This window comes from Coffea arabica, chromosome 7e (genome assembly GCF_036785885.1).
Source record: "Coffea arabica cultivar ET-39 chromosome 7e, Coffea Arabica ET-39 HiFi, whole genome shotgun sequence".
NCBI classification, from domain to species: Eukaryota; Viridiplantae; Streptophyta; class Magnoliopsida; order Gentianales; family Rubiaceae; genus Coffea; species Coffea arabica.
In genome coordinates this window covers 17966488-17982285 of record NC_092323.1, presented here as the reverse complement: position 1 = coordinate 17982285, position 15798 = coordinate 17966488, and the positions used below count along the sequence as shown (strand labels likewise).

Sequence of the window (15798 nt, the reverse complement as noted above, 5' to 3'; positions counted from 1 at the left end):
TCATCCTAATAGTTAGATGAACCTTTATTAGGTGGTACCTGACAATTTTGATGCACACATGTTCTAGTGCTGGAAGATTGACTGGAGAACAAAACATCACCAAATCTTGTTGAATGCCTTTGGATCTGGTACAAATAAAAACAAGATATTGGTCATGTATATATACTTTATCTTGCCTGTGAATTGTATATGAACTGCAATAACAATATATACTTGAGTAGTGGGTATACTACCGTCATTAGCATTGGTATTAATGCTAAATTTTGAGCCTCCAGTCAGGGGATCATTTGTCCACTAGTTATACATAACATTAGTTAGTTAAAATGTAGCTGAAATTAAGCAAAAGTGTACAAAAATACAGCTTAAATACTTACCATTTGAACTGTCCGGGTTTCAAAAATATTATGAGGTTGCATGGCCACCCTTGCCACCCGCCATTAATGAGAAAGACATTAGTACAAGTTAAAAATGACAAAGTCTAAAAATATACATAATGCCTAAGATAATATTAGATTACCACATCAGTTGGGATGAAGTTTCTATCATCGGATATGTCAATACTATTCCAATTTCCAAATCCAGAAAGCAGTGGAGGACATCCTGAAAATGCACCTCTCCCTCTTTTCCCTCTTCCCCCACCTCTAGCTGATGATTCCACTCCTCTACCATTACCTTTTCCCCTACCATTACCTATTCCCCTTCCATTACCTCTTCCATTACTACTAGTTACATTGACATTAGTACTCTGTGTGTCCACATTAACTGTTCTCGGTCTTCCACCAACATTTTTTTGTGGGGCTGTACCTCCTCCCCTTCTTGTTTGAGTGGCACCTTCATCCTACAAAAGTAACCAAATTAGTAAATAAACTAGTAAAGAAATTATTAAACACAATTTAAGGCATCATACACAACCTGTCTTGGTTGCTTGCATGTCTTCTTATTACGACCAGGCATATTACAGTTGCTACAGTGGGCTATAGTACCCTTTCTGGATACCACATCACCATTCACTAGCTTATCTGCACTTTTTCTTTATAGCTTTCTTGGTCTGTTAGGTCTTCTCCTTAGTTTTGGTGGTTAAATGGGCAATCCACCTATTTGAACCCATAGACTATCTTCTGGAATAGGAACCATTATACTCTTATAAGCTCCACAATAGTACTCTACACTATAGTATGGATGGACAAGGTCTCCTGGTTCTTGATCAGAATCTATAATTGCTACACATGCATGTACACAAGGAACACCAGTTATATCCCATTCTCTACAAGTATAAATTCTTACATTCAGGTTAATAATTTTGTGCCCTGCATAGCCTGTGATCTCCCATATGCCTTGACCTGTTTGAACAGCTTCATATTCCATTGCTCGTGCTTTAATTTCCTCCACCTTGTCATGGATTCTTGGACAAATTTTTCCCTTGACCTTAGATATGAATTCTCTATTTGCTTGGTATCTACACATAATAAACTTTCTAATCGTTTCAAACATAGATAAAATTGGCTCCTCCTTTGCCTCCTTAATATACTGGTTGAAGGATTTACAAATGTTGTTGCTCAAAAGATCGCACTTTGATTTTGGATTGAACATACACCTTGACCAAAAATTAGCTGGAATTGCACTTAACCAGTCATAAGCTTCCCTACGAGCAACCTAGAGTTCTCTCATCTTTTGTGTCCAACCATCTGTCTCATATGCCCTCGCAGCAGCCCACATGATATCTCTAAGTGCCTTGTCCTTAAACCTAAGTTTGAAATTGGCATACATATGTTTAACACAGAACCTATGTTCCCACCCTAGAAAACAACATATCAAATGTCTCTACCAGACCCTACAAAACAGCAACACCATCAATCAGATTGGATTTAATTGTATAGCAGTAATAAACTAATACATGAATGTTGGAAAAAATAAATGGCAAGTTTACCTTTTGTCTGTTAGAAATGAACACCCAATTCATGTTAGCTGTTGATTCAATATGAGTAGCCAGAAGTTCTAGAAACCAATGCTAGTTTTGCTTACATTCAGATTCCACACATGCCATTTCCATAGGATACATCTGAACACACGTGTGGTTGTGACCACACGTGTTCCGAATTGCCTTCCTGAACACGTGTGGTTGTGAAAAAGGAGGCCTACCACAAATTTAGGATCAGCCATGTCTCTTTCCTCATTAAACTCAAGAAATTGTTCTCTATTTTCATCATCAGAGGATTGAATGATAGTTTCTAGTACTTTAGCATCAACAATATTTTCATGCTCAACGGACTTACTCTCTTTCCTAATCTCATCAAAAGCTCTATACTGATAACTACTTAACTCAGCATATTATTGGTATTGTCCTAAATTAATATTGTTATCCAACCCACTAGTTACCTCAGTAGAATCATCATCAATATCATAGCCATCACTTAATGTGTCCCCATCTAAGAAATAATCAAAGTTTGAGTCATATTCAGAAGATTGCTCACTTTCAGGTGTGTATGATTCATTAAATTCTGTTTCTGATTCATTCACATCATGGTCAATCTCTGGTTCAAGATTTTAATTAACCCATCAGCCCCTAAACCACCATTATCATTCCCAACTCCCTAATTAGCATTCATATTGCCATTACCTACAGTTTCATTACCATCTTACTCATCCTCATTATTTTTTTCTACATCCCCATTATCATTTAGCTCTCCAACATAGATATGAATGTATGGTTCATCCCTAAATATCCCAAACATTTTCATGATTGCTGCTTCACTATTTAGTAAGGCAAATTCATCATTTGGCATTTTATATCAAACTTAAGTATTTATAGGCAGTTGTAGTCCTTTTAGCATCCCCCAAATCTCAAATCTTGACATATAATTTGGGTCAATATCATTGAAATATTTTATATTCCAAACCACATATGTTAGTCCTGGATTATATACAAAATGGCCCCCATAATAGACTTCGAATAAGAACATATTTTGCAATTGTGATGACCACACTAGTATGCGACGAAAAAATAATAATACGTGTGAGGATCCAAAAAAGCACCTTTATTGAACTTAGTTAATATACTATAATTAGTAATAATAAGCTTAAAACACACTACCAGACACCGACCCATGTTCAACACAATAGAATCTTGTAAAGAAACCTACAAACAATCCAATTATAGCATGAAAAGGACAAATAACAAAATTTGGTCGCAATCAGCCCGACAGTAAACCAACATAAGGACCACATGCAATATATTCCATCACAAGTATAGAAATACACATTTAAAAACCCAAACTACAAGTTCGGACATCCAAATTCACACAAAAGGCTAAAAAGTCTATTAAAGAAAGAAAAAAGTAGGGCTTTTGCATATTACCTGATTTGTTGAGTTTCTATAAAGATTCCACCTTGTTTTAGATTCTTCAAGCCATTATTTTTCCACTTCTAGTCACCCTCTGCAGTGATTCCTCTTTGCTTCTTCCTCGATTATAAGAAAAAAGCAAAAAATTTTGGCAAACTCAAGAATTTTGACAATGAAAAGAAGTTCAGACTTTTCTTTTGCCTTGAATAGCTGTTCACGCGATATAATGACAAACTGGGACGAAGGATGCTTTAATCTATTCAATTATTATCTGAGGGTAAAATTGTCATTTCATTGATAAAGTAAACGGTGTCTAAAGATCCGTTACTTTTCAATGGAGTTTAGGTGCAAAGTGCCTATAAAACATAATTCGGAGTGTATTGTGCAGCAGTTATGAAAGTTCATGGAGGTTTTCTGCATTTAACCCAATATTTTAAATAACTATAATTGGTCCTATAAGCTTTTCTAGATTTTCAATTGTAGCTGTAATTTCTTTACTTCTTCAAATAGGTGTTACAAATTTAGTTCTAAGCTTATCAATTTGTATTTACAGCTTCTAAACATTAAATTTGAGTTAAGTTTAAAGGGTATTGAATTATAGAATGTTTTGGAACAAAGTTTGAGAGATAAAGATTTACATTTTTATTCAGGTTAACAATATATTTATGTGTATTATTGCATATAAAATTATAAAATTTTAACTAATATATTTATAATATTATGCTACGTGGTTCGATTCTCTATTCATATGGTTCGGTTCTCTAGCACCAATCAAATCTATTGACCCGAATCATAATCTTGATTGAGTCACTATTCAGTCCGATTTTGAAAATACTGATGACTTGTAAACCTGACCCTTAATCTTGGCGGAGTTATTATCAGATCCGAATTTGAAAACACCGGTGGTAATGAAGTCCATGTAACGATTTACAACTATTTAAGATTTATCTTGTTGGACACTAAGCTGGCGGGAAGCCGTTCAGAAACAGAGCACCAACGGCTTTACAAATGCATCAGGACCTTCTACTTCTTCAGTGCACATCCTCCAACTTTAAATCCAATGATCTAAATAAGCCAAAATAATCTTAAAAATGTGCCCATCCAATTCTCTGCTTCAAAGATAATGGAATGGCAAGAAATGTATTCTTCAAACAAGTCATTGCAGACCTCTCTCTGCCCAACTCATCGCCGTTTGCTAAACTCTTGGACTCCTGCATCAAATCAAAGTCAGCTCGTGATGTGGTCCGTGTACATGCCCGTATCCACAAATCCCAGTTCAGCCATGAAGTTTTCATTAACAACAGGCTCATTGATGCTTATGGGAAGTGTGGTTCTCTGGACAATGCCCGGAAGATGTTTGATGGAATGCCTCGAAGGAATACCTTCACTTGGAATTCAATGATAAGTGCATTGACGGTGTCTGGATTTGTTTGCGAGGCTGAGAAATATTTCTCTCTAATGCCTGAGCCAGATCAGTGCTCGTGGAACCTGATGGTATCTGGGTTTGCACGTCATGAGTTTTTTATTGATTCGATTGAGTATTTCGTGAAAATGCATAGGGAGGATTTTGTGGTGAATGATTATTCTTATGGTAGTGTGCTTAGCGCTTGTGCAGGGTTGAGGAACTTGAAAATGGGTACTCAAATCCATGCTTCAGTGGCTAAGTCTTTGCACTCAGCTGATGTTTATATTGGGTCTGCGCTTGTTGATATGTACTCCAAGTGTGGGAGGGTGGGTTGTGCTCAGAAGGTATTTGATGGAATGGGAGAACGAAATGTGGTATCTTGGAACAGTCTGATTACTTGTTATGAACAAAATGGGCCTGCAATTGAAGCGCTAAGGGTCTTTGTGAAGATGATGAACTGTGGGATTAAACCAGATGAGATGAGTTTGGCTAGTGTGGTGAGTGCTTGTGCAAGTTCAAATGCAATTAAAGAAGGTAAAGAAATTCACGCACAAATTATGAAGTTTGATGGATTTAGAAATGATATTGTTATATGCAATGCGTTGGTTGATATGTATGCAAAATGTGGCAGAATTTCTGCGGCAAGGTGTATATTTGATAGCCTGCAAATGAGAACTGTGGTGTCAGAGACTTCTATGGTTACTGGATATGCTAGGGTAGCAAGTGTTAAGTCTGCAAGAGCACTTTTTAGTAGAATGACTGAAAGGAATGTAGTATCTTGGAACGCACTTATTGCAGGCTATACACAAAATAGGGAGAATGAAGAGGCATTAGGACTCTTTCTTCAATTAAAACGGGAATCTGTTTGGCCGACACATTACACCTTTGGGAATCTTCTAAATGCTTGTGCAAACCTAGCTGATTTAAAGCTGGGGAAGCAAGCTCATGCCCATGTTCTTAAGCATGGATTTCGGTTTCAGTATGGCCCCGAACCTGATGTTTTTGTTGGGAATTCTCTCATTGATATGTATATGAAATGTGGGTCAGTTTTAGATGGTAGTTCAGTTTTCCGAAGTATGGTTGAGAGAGATTATGTTTCATGGAATGCCACCATAGTAGGGTATGCTCAAAATGGGCATGGAATTGAAGCCCTTGATTTTTTCAGGCAAATGTTGAGAGCTGGAGAGAAGCCAGATCATGTAACGATGATTGGAGTCCTTTGTGCTTGTAGCCATGCAGGACTGATTGAAGAGGGGCGCCTATATTTTTATTCTATGGAGGAGTATGGTATAGATCCCTTGAAGGACCACTATACTTGTATGGTTGATTTACTTGGTCGAGCTGGACTTCTTAATGAAGCAAAAAGTTTGATTGAGTCAATGCCTATGCCTCCTGATGGTGTGGTATGGGGTTCTTTGCTTGCTGCTTGTAAAGTTCATGGAGACATTGATTTAGGTAGGTTTGTTGCTGAGAAGCTTCTTGAGCTTGATCCTAATAATTCTGGCCCCTATGTTCTTCTTTCAAACATGTATGCTCAACTTGGGCTGTGGACAGATGTTAAAAGAATCCGAAAACTTATGAGACAGCAAGGTGTTGTTAAGCAGCCTGGTTGTAGCTGGATTGAGATAGAGAGCAATATGCATGTATTTTTGGTAAAAGAGAAGAGGCATCCTCAGAAGAGGGAAATATATTTGCTACTGAAGACACTAACTAAATTGATGAGGCTAGCTGGATATGTACCTGATGTAGGTGCTTTTTATGCTGATGAGGAGTACAGACCAGAGTACACCTCCGTAGATGAATTGAGCTCCCCTTTGCTTGCTTCGGCTGCACTATGAAGAAGCTATTACTTGTGCCCTAATCTTGGGTATTGCCCCTTATGACTTCCTTTTTCAGATGAGATGATGCAACAAATATATGAGGGCAGAAGGTGTTGCAAGCAGCCAGCTTCCTTCTTCTTATTCATGATCAAACAAATATAATAAGGACATAAAGTGTTCCAAGCAGCCTTCCTCTTGATGAAAAATATACAATATACCTAAAGTTAGTGCATTCTTTTAATGGTTTATCGTTTAAATATACCTGCTATCACTGTTAGGAGACATATATGTGACCTACTAGTTTTTCCACTTTGCATATAAATTCTTCTTAGTGAATTTTCTGGTGATACGAGATTTCATACTATTCTTTGGTTAATCCACAAGCAGTTATTGCCTTGGGATTGGGGAAGGGGGGAGGTTGGGGGAGGGGAGAGGAGAACCAGCAGGCAAACGAGACCTTATACCAGAATGACTACAGTGAGATTGTATGAGCAAGTGTTTAAACCAAGAATATGATTGGTGTCATCTGCCCTTCACCCACTCTTCTTTGGCTTTATCAATAATAACAGTGTGTAAAGGTCATCTGTTACAGTTGCTGCTAAGAATATCTAGGACATAATTAGAATTCAGGTTGTCATGGTCCTTTACACATCTAAAGAATTAGGAGTATTATTCTTGTCCAGTAAGCAAGCGAACCAGCTGCTTCCACAACTTCGTTTTTGCAACAAGACGAGCTGTAGAGTGACATGCTGTTGCCTCACTCATTTCAGACAGATTGTACTGCAAGATACTCTTTGATGTTGGAGGATTTGGTTCTCTAACTTCAAGACAATTCCATGAAACCTTTGATAGGTAACTAAAAGACTCAGTGCTTCACAGCATTTACCAGCTAATCTCTTAGTATTTTGCTTCTATGCTCTTATTTGCTTCCCCATCGTGTACTTTCTCACTCTCTAGAAAGATTGTTCTGTACTTTTAAAGCTAAAGTTTGACTTCAAAAAGAAATTGTACTTTCGGTCTTGTTCTTTTGGAAATACTGCATCTTGTCTTCTTATGAATTCAATATATTAGGTTTTGATTATGCATGAACCACCAAAAAATTTTTTTTTTTTTGCTCGTTACTTGGTACAACTCAGTTGTAGAAAGATCCCATAAAATTTGACGGTGGAGTATAATATGCTTTGTTTAATATTCAGGAAACAAATTGCAAGTTCTTAATGTTTTTGGAATTTCACATTCAAATCATTCATTTTTTTTGCTTGTTGATTAAGTATTGGAAGCCCAGGTCCCTTTCTATGAATTTTAACTCTTTGTCTTGAAGACCGATTATCAAGAAAGAATATGATAAAACTTGTTAGGAGGCCTGAAAAAGCTCTTATTCTGAATATTACCTTGATTTCTACTCTTTGATCAAGATGCACAATTGACTTCCTCAAGGGCCTGATGGTTGAGAAGTTATGTGAAATTTGCATGTAGTATGCTCACCTAGAATAAGACCTTGTATTCAGTAGGAGTTAGCAGAGAAAGCTTTTACATCCAGTTGGGACATTGACAATATGTTTTCTTATCATTGAGATGAATATTCAAGCTTTATATGATGAGAAATATCCTGGAAGACTGGCCTTCATGACATTGTTTTTTCGATCTCCTCAAATTCTTGCTTGCTCAGGTATTATTTATTATTTTGGTTACTATGCTGATTAAATAGTAAGCAATTCTTCACTTTTTCAGCTCTTAAGGATGGCTACTTAACCTCTATATGTGTGTATCTTTGTTGTTATGTATCACTTCATTTTCACTTCCACAGGCCAGCTCCCTCATTTAGGTCATTGATGTCAGAATATTTAATGTGTTCAATCAGGCATTAATTTTACGTGGAGTTATAGTTCCAGCCATGTCTCTACAGTTATCTTTAAGCCAAAGTATGTCTAAAAATACACAAGTTGGTTCTGATATTAAAATTCTGTGGCACCTTTAAAATATTTCTTGTTAAGTAGCAAATCACTTAGTGAGATGCTTTCCTGTTCAAGTTGCTGGTGAATCACAGTACCCATCTAGAATGTAATTTACCTTTGTTGTGGTACAACTTCATGCTTTTTGCCATGCATATGTAGCTTTCCCGTGCCATGCTCATAACGTATGTGGAAGTAGATGAAGGCCCATGGTTGTATTGCTTCTAGAAGTAGTTTAGGTACCACATTTACTGCATGTAGTCACCTAAGCATAAGCACTTACATGGATGGTTAGAGGACACCAAAGGAGTGTTGCTGTAAACACTGTGCTCTGCAGCATTAGGTTTTTCACTTGCTGCATCAGTTTCTATTTTTACCTGGCATCTTTTTGACATATAAGCATGTTTTTAGCACAGACATTAACTTTAGCATGACATGTCAACAAAATGGGCAATAAACAGTTTACCCAATTTATGCTTCTGGATAGTAGAGGTCTGGATTCTCTTTTGTTGGATAATATCATCGTTCCAAAGGATTAGAATTAATAGTCTGATACCTAAGTCAGAAGGGAGAGCTTAGTGTTTCAATTGGATGCATATTCACAATATATCCACTGTTTTAGTTATTTACCTTCTCTGCATGACCAGAACTCAGTTTTGTTTCTTACATATGCTTTAAGCGTTCTTATACACATTTATAGTTTCTTTGAATCTTAGGTGGGGATGCACAATCAGATTTTTGGTGCTGTAGACATCAGCATCATTCTTCTAATGTGGATTTGATTGAATGGAGAAACATTGAATGGAGAAACAGACACATATTGACAACTGGTGCCTCTTCTCGGTTATTTCATCTGGTTGATGTGCTAATTCTGCTAAGGTACATATACTTGTGAGATTTCCAGAGTGGTAACATATATCAATTTGAATTTTAAACACAGCGAGTAGACAGAATTGAAATCATATTCCTCAGATATGATGCATTTTGGTTGTTCAACCTACATTCTTTTCATTGCAACAGTAGAAGTCTTATTATGGTTATTCATTTTTGTGAGAATCGTTCTTCCCCTTGCCAGCCACCATTTGTTAATGTGTAGAGCTAGCTCTCCCATATGCTTAGCTCCTCTTTCAAGCAATTTCTGCTGCAAAAAGTCCAATGTCATCCACAATCCCAGAACTTTATAAGATTGAGGCCTAATAGTCCAAGCCAATAATTTTGTATTATTGTATAGGTGTAGCTACACATCCAGAAAGTCTTCTACATGCACAAGATAAAGTAAACTAGTTAATGCCGCTGAATCTGATACCCAATTTTTTTTTTTTTTGGGTTGGGGGAGTGGGGGGGGGGGGGGGGGGGGGGTTTGGGTTTGGGAGGGAGGAAGGAGTTGGAATTTTGGCTTCTTACAATGGGAGATATGACTGCAGAATCACCACTAACCTTCCTCCAGAACAAGTGGAGCCTCAATGAACTTGATCTTTCCTGTTACAGCAAGCCTAACAATGTGTCAAGCCCTCCTAGGATACTTGATTGTGTCAAGGCTTGCCTGCGGAGATTTCTTAGATAATGGCAATTATGATTCTATCCTAAACCCGGAAATATTATCTCAATATCTGGAAAACCTAGGTCCATAGGGGTTATCAACCCCAAATGTCTTAAAGGATGGAGGCTAAATTGCTATGTTTGGCTTTATAGTGGAATTGGAACCAGAAGGAAATACCATACTTTGATAGAATTTACAAATTTTAGGATCAAGCTATGCAGAATATCGATTTTTATTCTAACTCATTTCAATAATCATAGAGAACCATATATTACCTGAGGGAATTTCATATCTCAGTTCCTTTTTTATGGAACCAAAAACAAGTCTTATAGATATATTTATATTATGTCAAATTTCAAGGTAAAAGGCAATGAAGGTGGTAAATTGTGCATAATAACATGTAACTTTTTCAAATTTATAACTTTCAGATCTGCATATCATTGCATCCAAATAAAGTATGAACAAACTTTCACCATCTTAAACATAAACTAGTCAATCCTTGCTATTTAAGAGAGTAAAGTGTAAATCTTTATGGATTATTTCCCACCACATATTTAATCTAGTAAATCACCTCTATTGTTATCCATTCTCAATGTTTTCTTGTACCAAACCACCTGTCCCTTAGACTCTTATACTTCCAATTCAGCTCGAGCTTCATATTTCTTCACGTAGGGCCCCTACCACATTGTTTTCTTCTTCTTTTTTGTTTCACCATCTTGTGGCTCACTTTTGCTTGAGTCCCATCTGGTTGACAAAAGTATTGAGCTCGTAATTCAATACCTGTCATATTCTTACTTGATGAATTGCTAAAATATGTATTAGTTAGTATTCATATTGGTAATAATCTGCATGTTTGGCCATGTATATTTGACTCTATGTACATGATCTGAGCTCCCTCTTTCTGCATTTAAAATGTGAAGCCATGCATGTGTCGTTTTCTGGTTGCACCAAAGATGAGACGGTCAGTTGTCAACTTGGGACAGATATGGTTGTGCTTTGATACAATTGTGCCTTCTTGTTGTTCGGAGTGTATGTGAGAGGTTCTGGATTTGAGTTCTTCCATTTACACACAAAAAAAAAAAAAACAATTATCTTGTTGTATTTCTTACAAAATTTGATGTATATTTGTATACACTTTCATCATTGGATAAATAACACATACTCTAAACTTTGTATATGTGTAGGTGCATCTAACTGTGATAGTGTATACATTGTCAATGTATATAAGCTTTACTCTTTAAAATAATAAAATATAAGTATACGGCAAATAATGTAAAAATAGAACACCACACTACACAATCGCCCGTAGCTTATTTCCGTTAATTGTCCATTTGGTGGCATAAGCAATGCTGAGCAAGGAATAGTGATCAGTTACACTGTAATGCTCCATTTTTCATCATGCTTTCTTAGGCATTTGCAGAGTGAAACAAAAAAAAAAAAAAAAAAAAAGAAGCATCCCTACTACAACAAAATACTATGAAATAACGGCTTATTAAGTTAATTCTCATTTGTATAAGGTATAAGATATTGTACAAATAATTTGTACGGAATGCAGAAGATGACAAACAAATGGTGACATGCCTGTACCAAGAGTCCGTGATGGAAGTTTGTCAGCACTCAAAAATTGAATAATTTATGCGCTCTTAAATTTGAGACCCCTACACCACAGGTCTTTAACAGCACAAAAATTAACAAGAAAGAAAAAGAGATGCACCAGGATGGATGGTGTTACCAATTGGCTGGATGGTGTTGGTTTGTAAGCTCCACCTTAGATTGTGCTTTGCACCAAGATTTCGATTACCTCTGAGTGTTAATCTAACTTTGTTGTGTGATTTCTAGTACTTTTGATTGTTGAAAAAAAAAAGAAAAAGAGATGCAAGTTCTTATCACATCAAGCTCTTTTTTTTTTTTTTTTTTTGAATTATAAAGCAGTAACAATATATATAATATCTTCATGAAATCCAGAATACTACAATAGATAAAAACAAATTAATGTAACAAGCTTTCAATTACAATAATGCCCATGATTCTCTTTTCTTGATCCTGCATTGTGATTGATGAGAGCCATGCAGCTTTTGAATTTCATTTACAAAATATATCAAACTGTTTATTGCAGATGATTTGGTCCATCTGGCACCCTTGCAGCAGGCAGTATTCACCCCCCAAGTCACCCATTTGTGGTTGAGCTTCTGATGATTGTATGATATTTGCTGCTGTCACGAGTGGGAATCTCGGGACAACAAGATAAGGGTTAAGGCCACCTTTAGCAGAGGAACATAGTAAAATGTTACTAAAGTAGTTGCTTGGCCTTGTCCAATCCAGAATTTTGTTATAGTGACTGCTGCAACTCTAATTATCTGCAATTTTTGACAGTATCAAGCAAACAGTCACATGCATGTACAGGTAGTTGTTTTGTACACATTTTAAGTCAGATAGTCTGTTAATCTGAATTGTGTTTCTCAAGGAAAAATAGATGAGAAATAAAATTAAAAATCAAAATTTGTAGATTTAAAACAAGTCTAACATGCATATTCATGTATGAGCAACAAATGAAGTAGAAATGGTGTTGGAATTTGGAAGCACCAGAGCATATTCTAACATTTTGGTAGAATAAGAACCAAAATCATTCCATCTTCAAAAGCCAATTAGTCCTTGTTCTTCATCTTGCAAGTTACAAGCTAATTATATGAGCCTTGGGAGATCAATTTCACTAAATGATATCAGTCCATGCCAGCCAAATAATGTGTACAACCATTTCTCTGTCATGAGTTCCTGTGATCTTCACATGGGATGCTTGAATATAAAACATGATTAAGTACTGCTGCATCTCATGCACAAGGAAACTTCTAGCATGTGAAAATATCTTTTCAATCGGCCAAAAAGTGTTCTTTAACCTAATCAAAGAATTTGAACAAATTTGTAATAACTGTGATAAAATTAAATCCAGAAAACAACAAAACCAGAGGACGATAAACAATGATAAGGCAGTGGAATTCTTATATCTGTGGGTTGGTGGTTCAAGATTTGGCCATGCATATAAAATTATGCATCAAAGACATCAACCACATATAGAACTTCTGCACCTTCAAGAAATAAAATAGCCAATGTAAAACTATTCAAACTATGTGCATGATTGGTCAAATTTTGATCAATAAATATACTAGCCATACGAGGTCCTAAGTCCTCAAAAAGTAAACACAAACACACAGAGAGTGTAGTTAAAGAGAGAATGAGGGAAAACCTGAATTCTCTTCAAATGAGAATCCCTTTGAGTCCTCTCTGGGAGCATCTGCACCTAAGAATGACATAGGAAATGAACCTGTAAATTATGATAAAGCAGATCATTATGGTAATATTCCTCCACCTGCTTTCCTCACCATAACCTACTTCCTTGAGCACATCATCACCACTCACTACACAAGCTCCAAACATGACATCCAAGCATCCAGAGCCAGAGAACTCATTGATCAAGAACCCTTCAAATGGATACTTAAACAAGGATATATAATGCATGAAAATCCAATAATTTGGTATCTCATGCTTGGATATGAAGTATCCTGAGAAAAGGAAAAATGATCCCATCACCCCAGAAATCACTGAATTTCCCACAATGAAATTTGGCACCAAGGCACTGAAACAAACCACCACTGAATTTGCTGTATACAGAATCAGCAAAATCAACAGTAAAAATTGCATGAAAGCCAAGAAACTCCGATGTAATCCGACCAGCCAATATAGAGGAATGCTGAAAAGCAGTGCTAAAATCAGCAAAAATGGCAAGTAAACTAGAGCATTTGCTATAGCATATGAAGAAACTCTGTAGCTTCCACAAGAGGTTTCCTTCATCAGAATCTCCCTTTCTTGCAAGAATATAGGCAGAGCTTCTGTTGTGCTTGACAGGAGAAATGTTAAGATGAATGCAAAGAGACCAACTCTTTCCTCAGCACCAATTAAATTGTACTTGAGATCATAAAAGATTGAGCCTAATATTAGGCCAGAGATCAACATCTGTAGGCTACGACAAGTGAAAAGCTCCTTAGTCCTACAAATGTTTTTCCAAAATCTGTGGCTAAGAATTAGGGTCTCCTTCAATCTAGAATTTGCAAAATGATTAGCAAAATCCATCCCAGAATCCAAATTTTCTCCATCAATCACCTTTGACTGTTGAAATAATTGTTGTAAGGTGAACTTACCACTTCTACTCTGCCCTTCATCTCCTCCTTTCTTTTTCTGAGAAATTTGACGAGACAGCATTTCTTGCTGCAGTGCCTGATGCTCCTGAATAACTTCAATGGAGTCAATGGCAAATTCGACAACGTTAACATGAAGAGGAAGCTCTAGTCCCATTACCCTCAGACGCAGAGAAAGCTTATCAACGGTGCCATGGTGCAGGACCGTGCCATTTGCCAAAAGAAGAATGGAATTGAACGACTTCACAATTCTAAAACCTGGCTGATGAATACTAAGAATTATGGTTCTTCCTCGAGTTTCTGCCATTTTCTTAAGCATCTCAATGATCTGCAGAGCTGAAGTGCTATCAAGCCCTGAAGTTGGTTCATCGAGAAGTAAAACACTGGGGTCATGAATAGCTTCAACTCCAATTGAAACTCTCCGCTTTTCTCCTCCAGATATCCCTCTAACTCTATCATCTCCAACTCGAGCATCAGCAACATGACTTAACCCCAACTCCTCCATCAGTGACTTCACCCTGGATTTCAGCTCTGCTTCAGGAAGCCTTAACCGAAGTTTTGCGGTGAACATCAACGTTTCTTGGACAGTGAGGAGAGGGAACAATGTATCCTTCTGTGTCACATAGCCAGAGATTTTCTTGAACCTGGACTTATCAAATGGCTTTTGGTTCACAAAAATGGATGCATCTTGTGGTGTAAGTTTCCCTGCAAGAATCTCCAAGAGTGAGGATTTTCCAGCACCACTAGGACCAACAATGGCTAGAATTTCCCATGGTTTTGCTTCGCAATTTATGTCCTTCAAAACATGGCGAACTTCAGGGGGATTTCCGACCTTTGGCAGCTCATCTAACTCTTCAGCAGCAGTTTGATGCCTCTGCTTTGCCTCTCTGCTGAAGATTTTAAAAGGGTTCTCTACTTTAGGCTTGGTGATTGTGTAGTTGATACCTAATGCTTGAATCTCACAACCTTGTTTCTTCATTGAAGACATCATCTCCCCCTTGCTTTCAGTTTTTCTGCCCTCTTTGTTTTTTAACCAAATTAAAGAACAAGTTGGTGAGCTCCTTTTATCACTCTTTGGCCGCTTCTGTTCTCTGTGCTAGCTCATTTTTGGTCATTAGTATTTCCATGGTTACAGTTTTGGTTACAATTTAATTTAATATATACAAGACACTTGTGACTTGCTAAGAAGTGATCATATGCACTCTCTGGTTGGCAGGTGGCTTGCTTGGGTTGATTACTTCCTACATTGTTTGTTTTACTTGGAGAATCAATACTAATTATATTTTCAGAATTGATAATATATTGATATGATTATCATTTATCATGGGTTCAAGAGTTTATTTACCTCTTGACTGATATCTTTTTACCAATTTATAGTTTTGAGTTGAGAGCAAAGATTGGTCCAAGTTACTATATGCTCAACTCATTCTATTATCACAAGGTGTTACGTTCAAATCTCACGGCTATTAGTATCTTCATATTCTATATATTTTTATACTGGCAGTGTATGAAAGAGTAATAATCTCTTATCACTGGTACGAAGAATTAAAA

General features: G+C 36.8%; 2 protein-coding genes across 14 annotated transcripts; one reads left to right on the top strand and one right to left on the bottom strand.

Annotated features, from left to right (window-relative positions):
- Positions 1-4107: 4107 nt before the first annotated feature.
- On the top strand, positions 4108-15317 carry LOC113701840 (pentatricopeptide repeat-containing protein At2g13600-like). Of its 13 annotated transcripts, none has more exons than XM_072059352.1 (5): positions 4108-7417; positions 8427-8487; positions 9234-9396; positions 12174-12460; positions 14324-15317. In XM_072059352.1, exon 1 carries the CDS (start codon positions 4469-4471, stop codon positions 6581-6583), a length of 2115 nt encoding a protein of 704 aa, XP_071915453.1. In that variant the 5' UTR covers positions 4108-4468; the 3' UTR covers positions 6584-7417; positions 8427-8487; positions 9234-9396; positions 12174-12460; positions 14324-15317. The 13 variants fall into 13 exon arrangements, with proteins under 13 accessions (XP_071915453.1, XP_071915452.1, XP_071915451.1 ...); XM_072059351.1 differs by lacking the exon at positions 8427-8487 and adding an exon at positions 8141-8234; XM_072059350.1 differs by lacking the exon at positions 8427-8487 and adding an exon at positions 8141-8234 and having other exon boundaries at positions 9218-9396.
- LOC113701841 (ABC transporter G family member 5) lies at positions 12009-15238 on the bottom strand. Its single transcript, XM_027222687.2, has 2 exons — positions 13299-15238; positions 12009-12414 (listed from the first exon to the last, which is right to left on the bottom strand). The coding sequence occupies exon 1, from the start codon at positions 15236-15238 to the stop codon at positions 13310-13312; it is 1929 nt and encodes a 642-aa protein (XP_027078488.1). The 3' UTR covers positions 12009-12414; positions 13299-13309.
- Positions 15318-15798: the final 481 nt, after the last annotated feature.

Bases quoted from the DNA above. Each gene is read 5' to 3' on its own strand.
- LOC113701840 (XM_027222685.2), top strand. From the start codon at position 4,469: ATGGCAAGAAATGTATTCTTCAAACAAGTCATTGCAGACCTCTCTCTG.
- LOC113701841 (XM_027222687.2), bottom strand. From the start codon at position 15,238: ATGATGTCTTCAATGAAGAAACAAGGTTGTGAGATTCAAGCATTAGGT.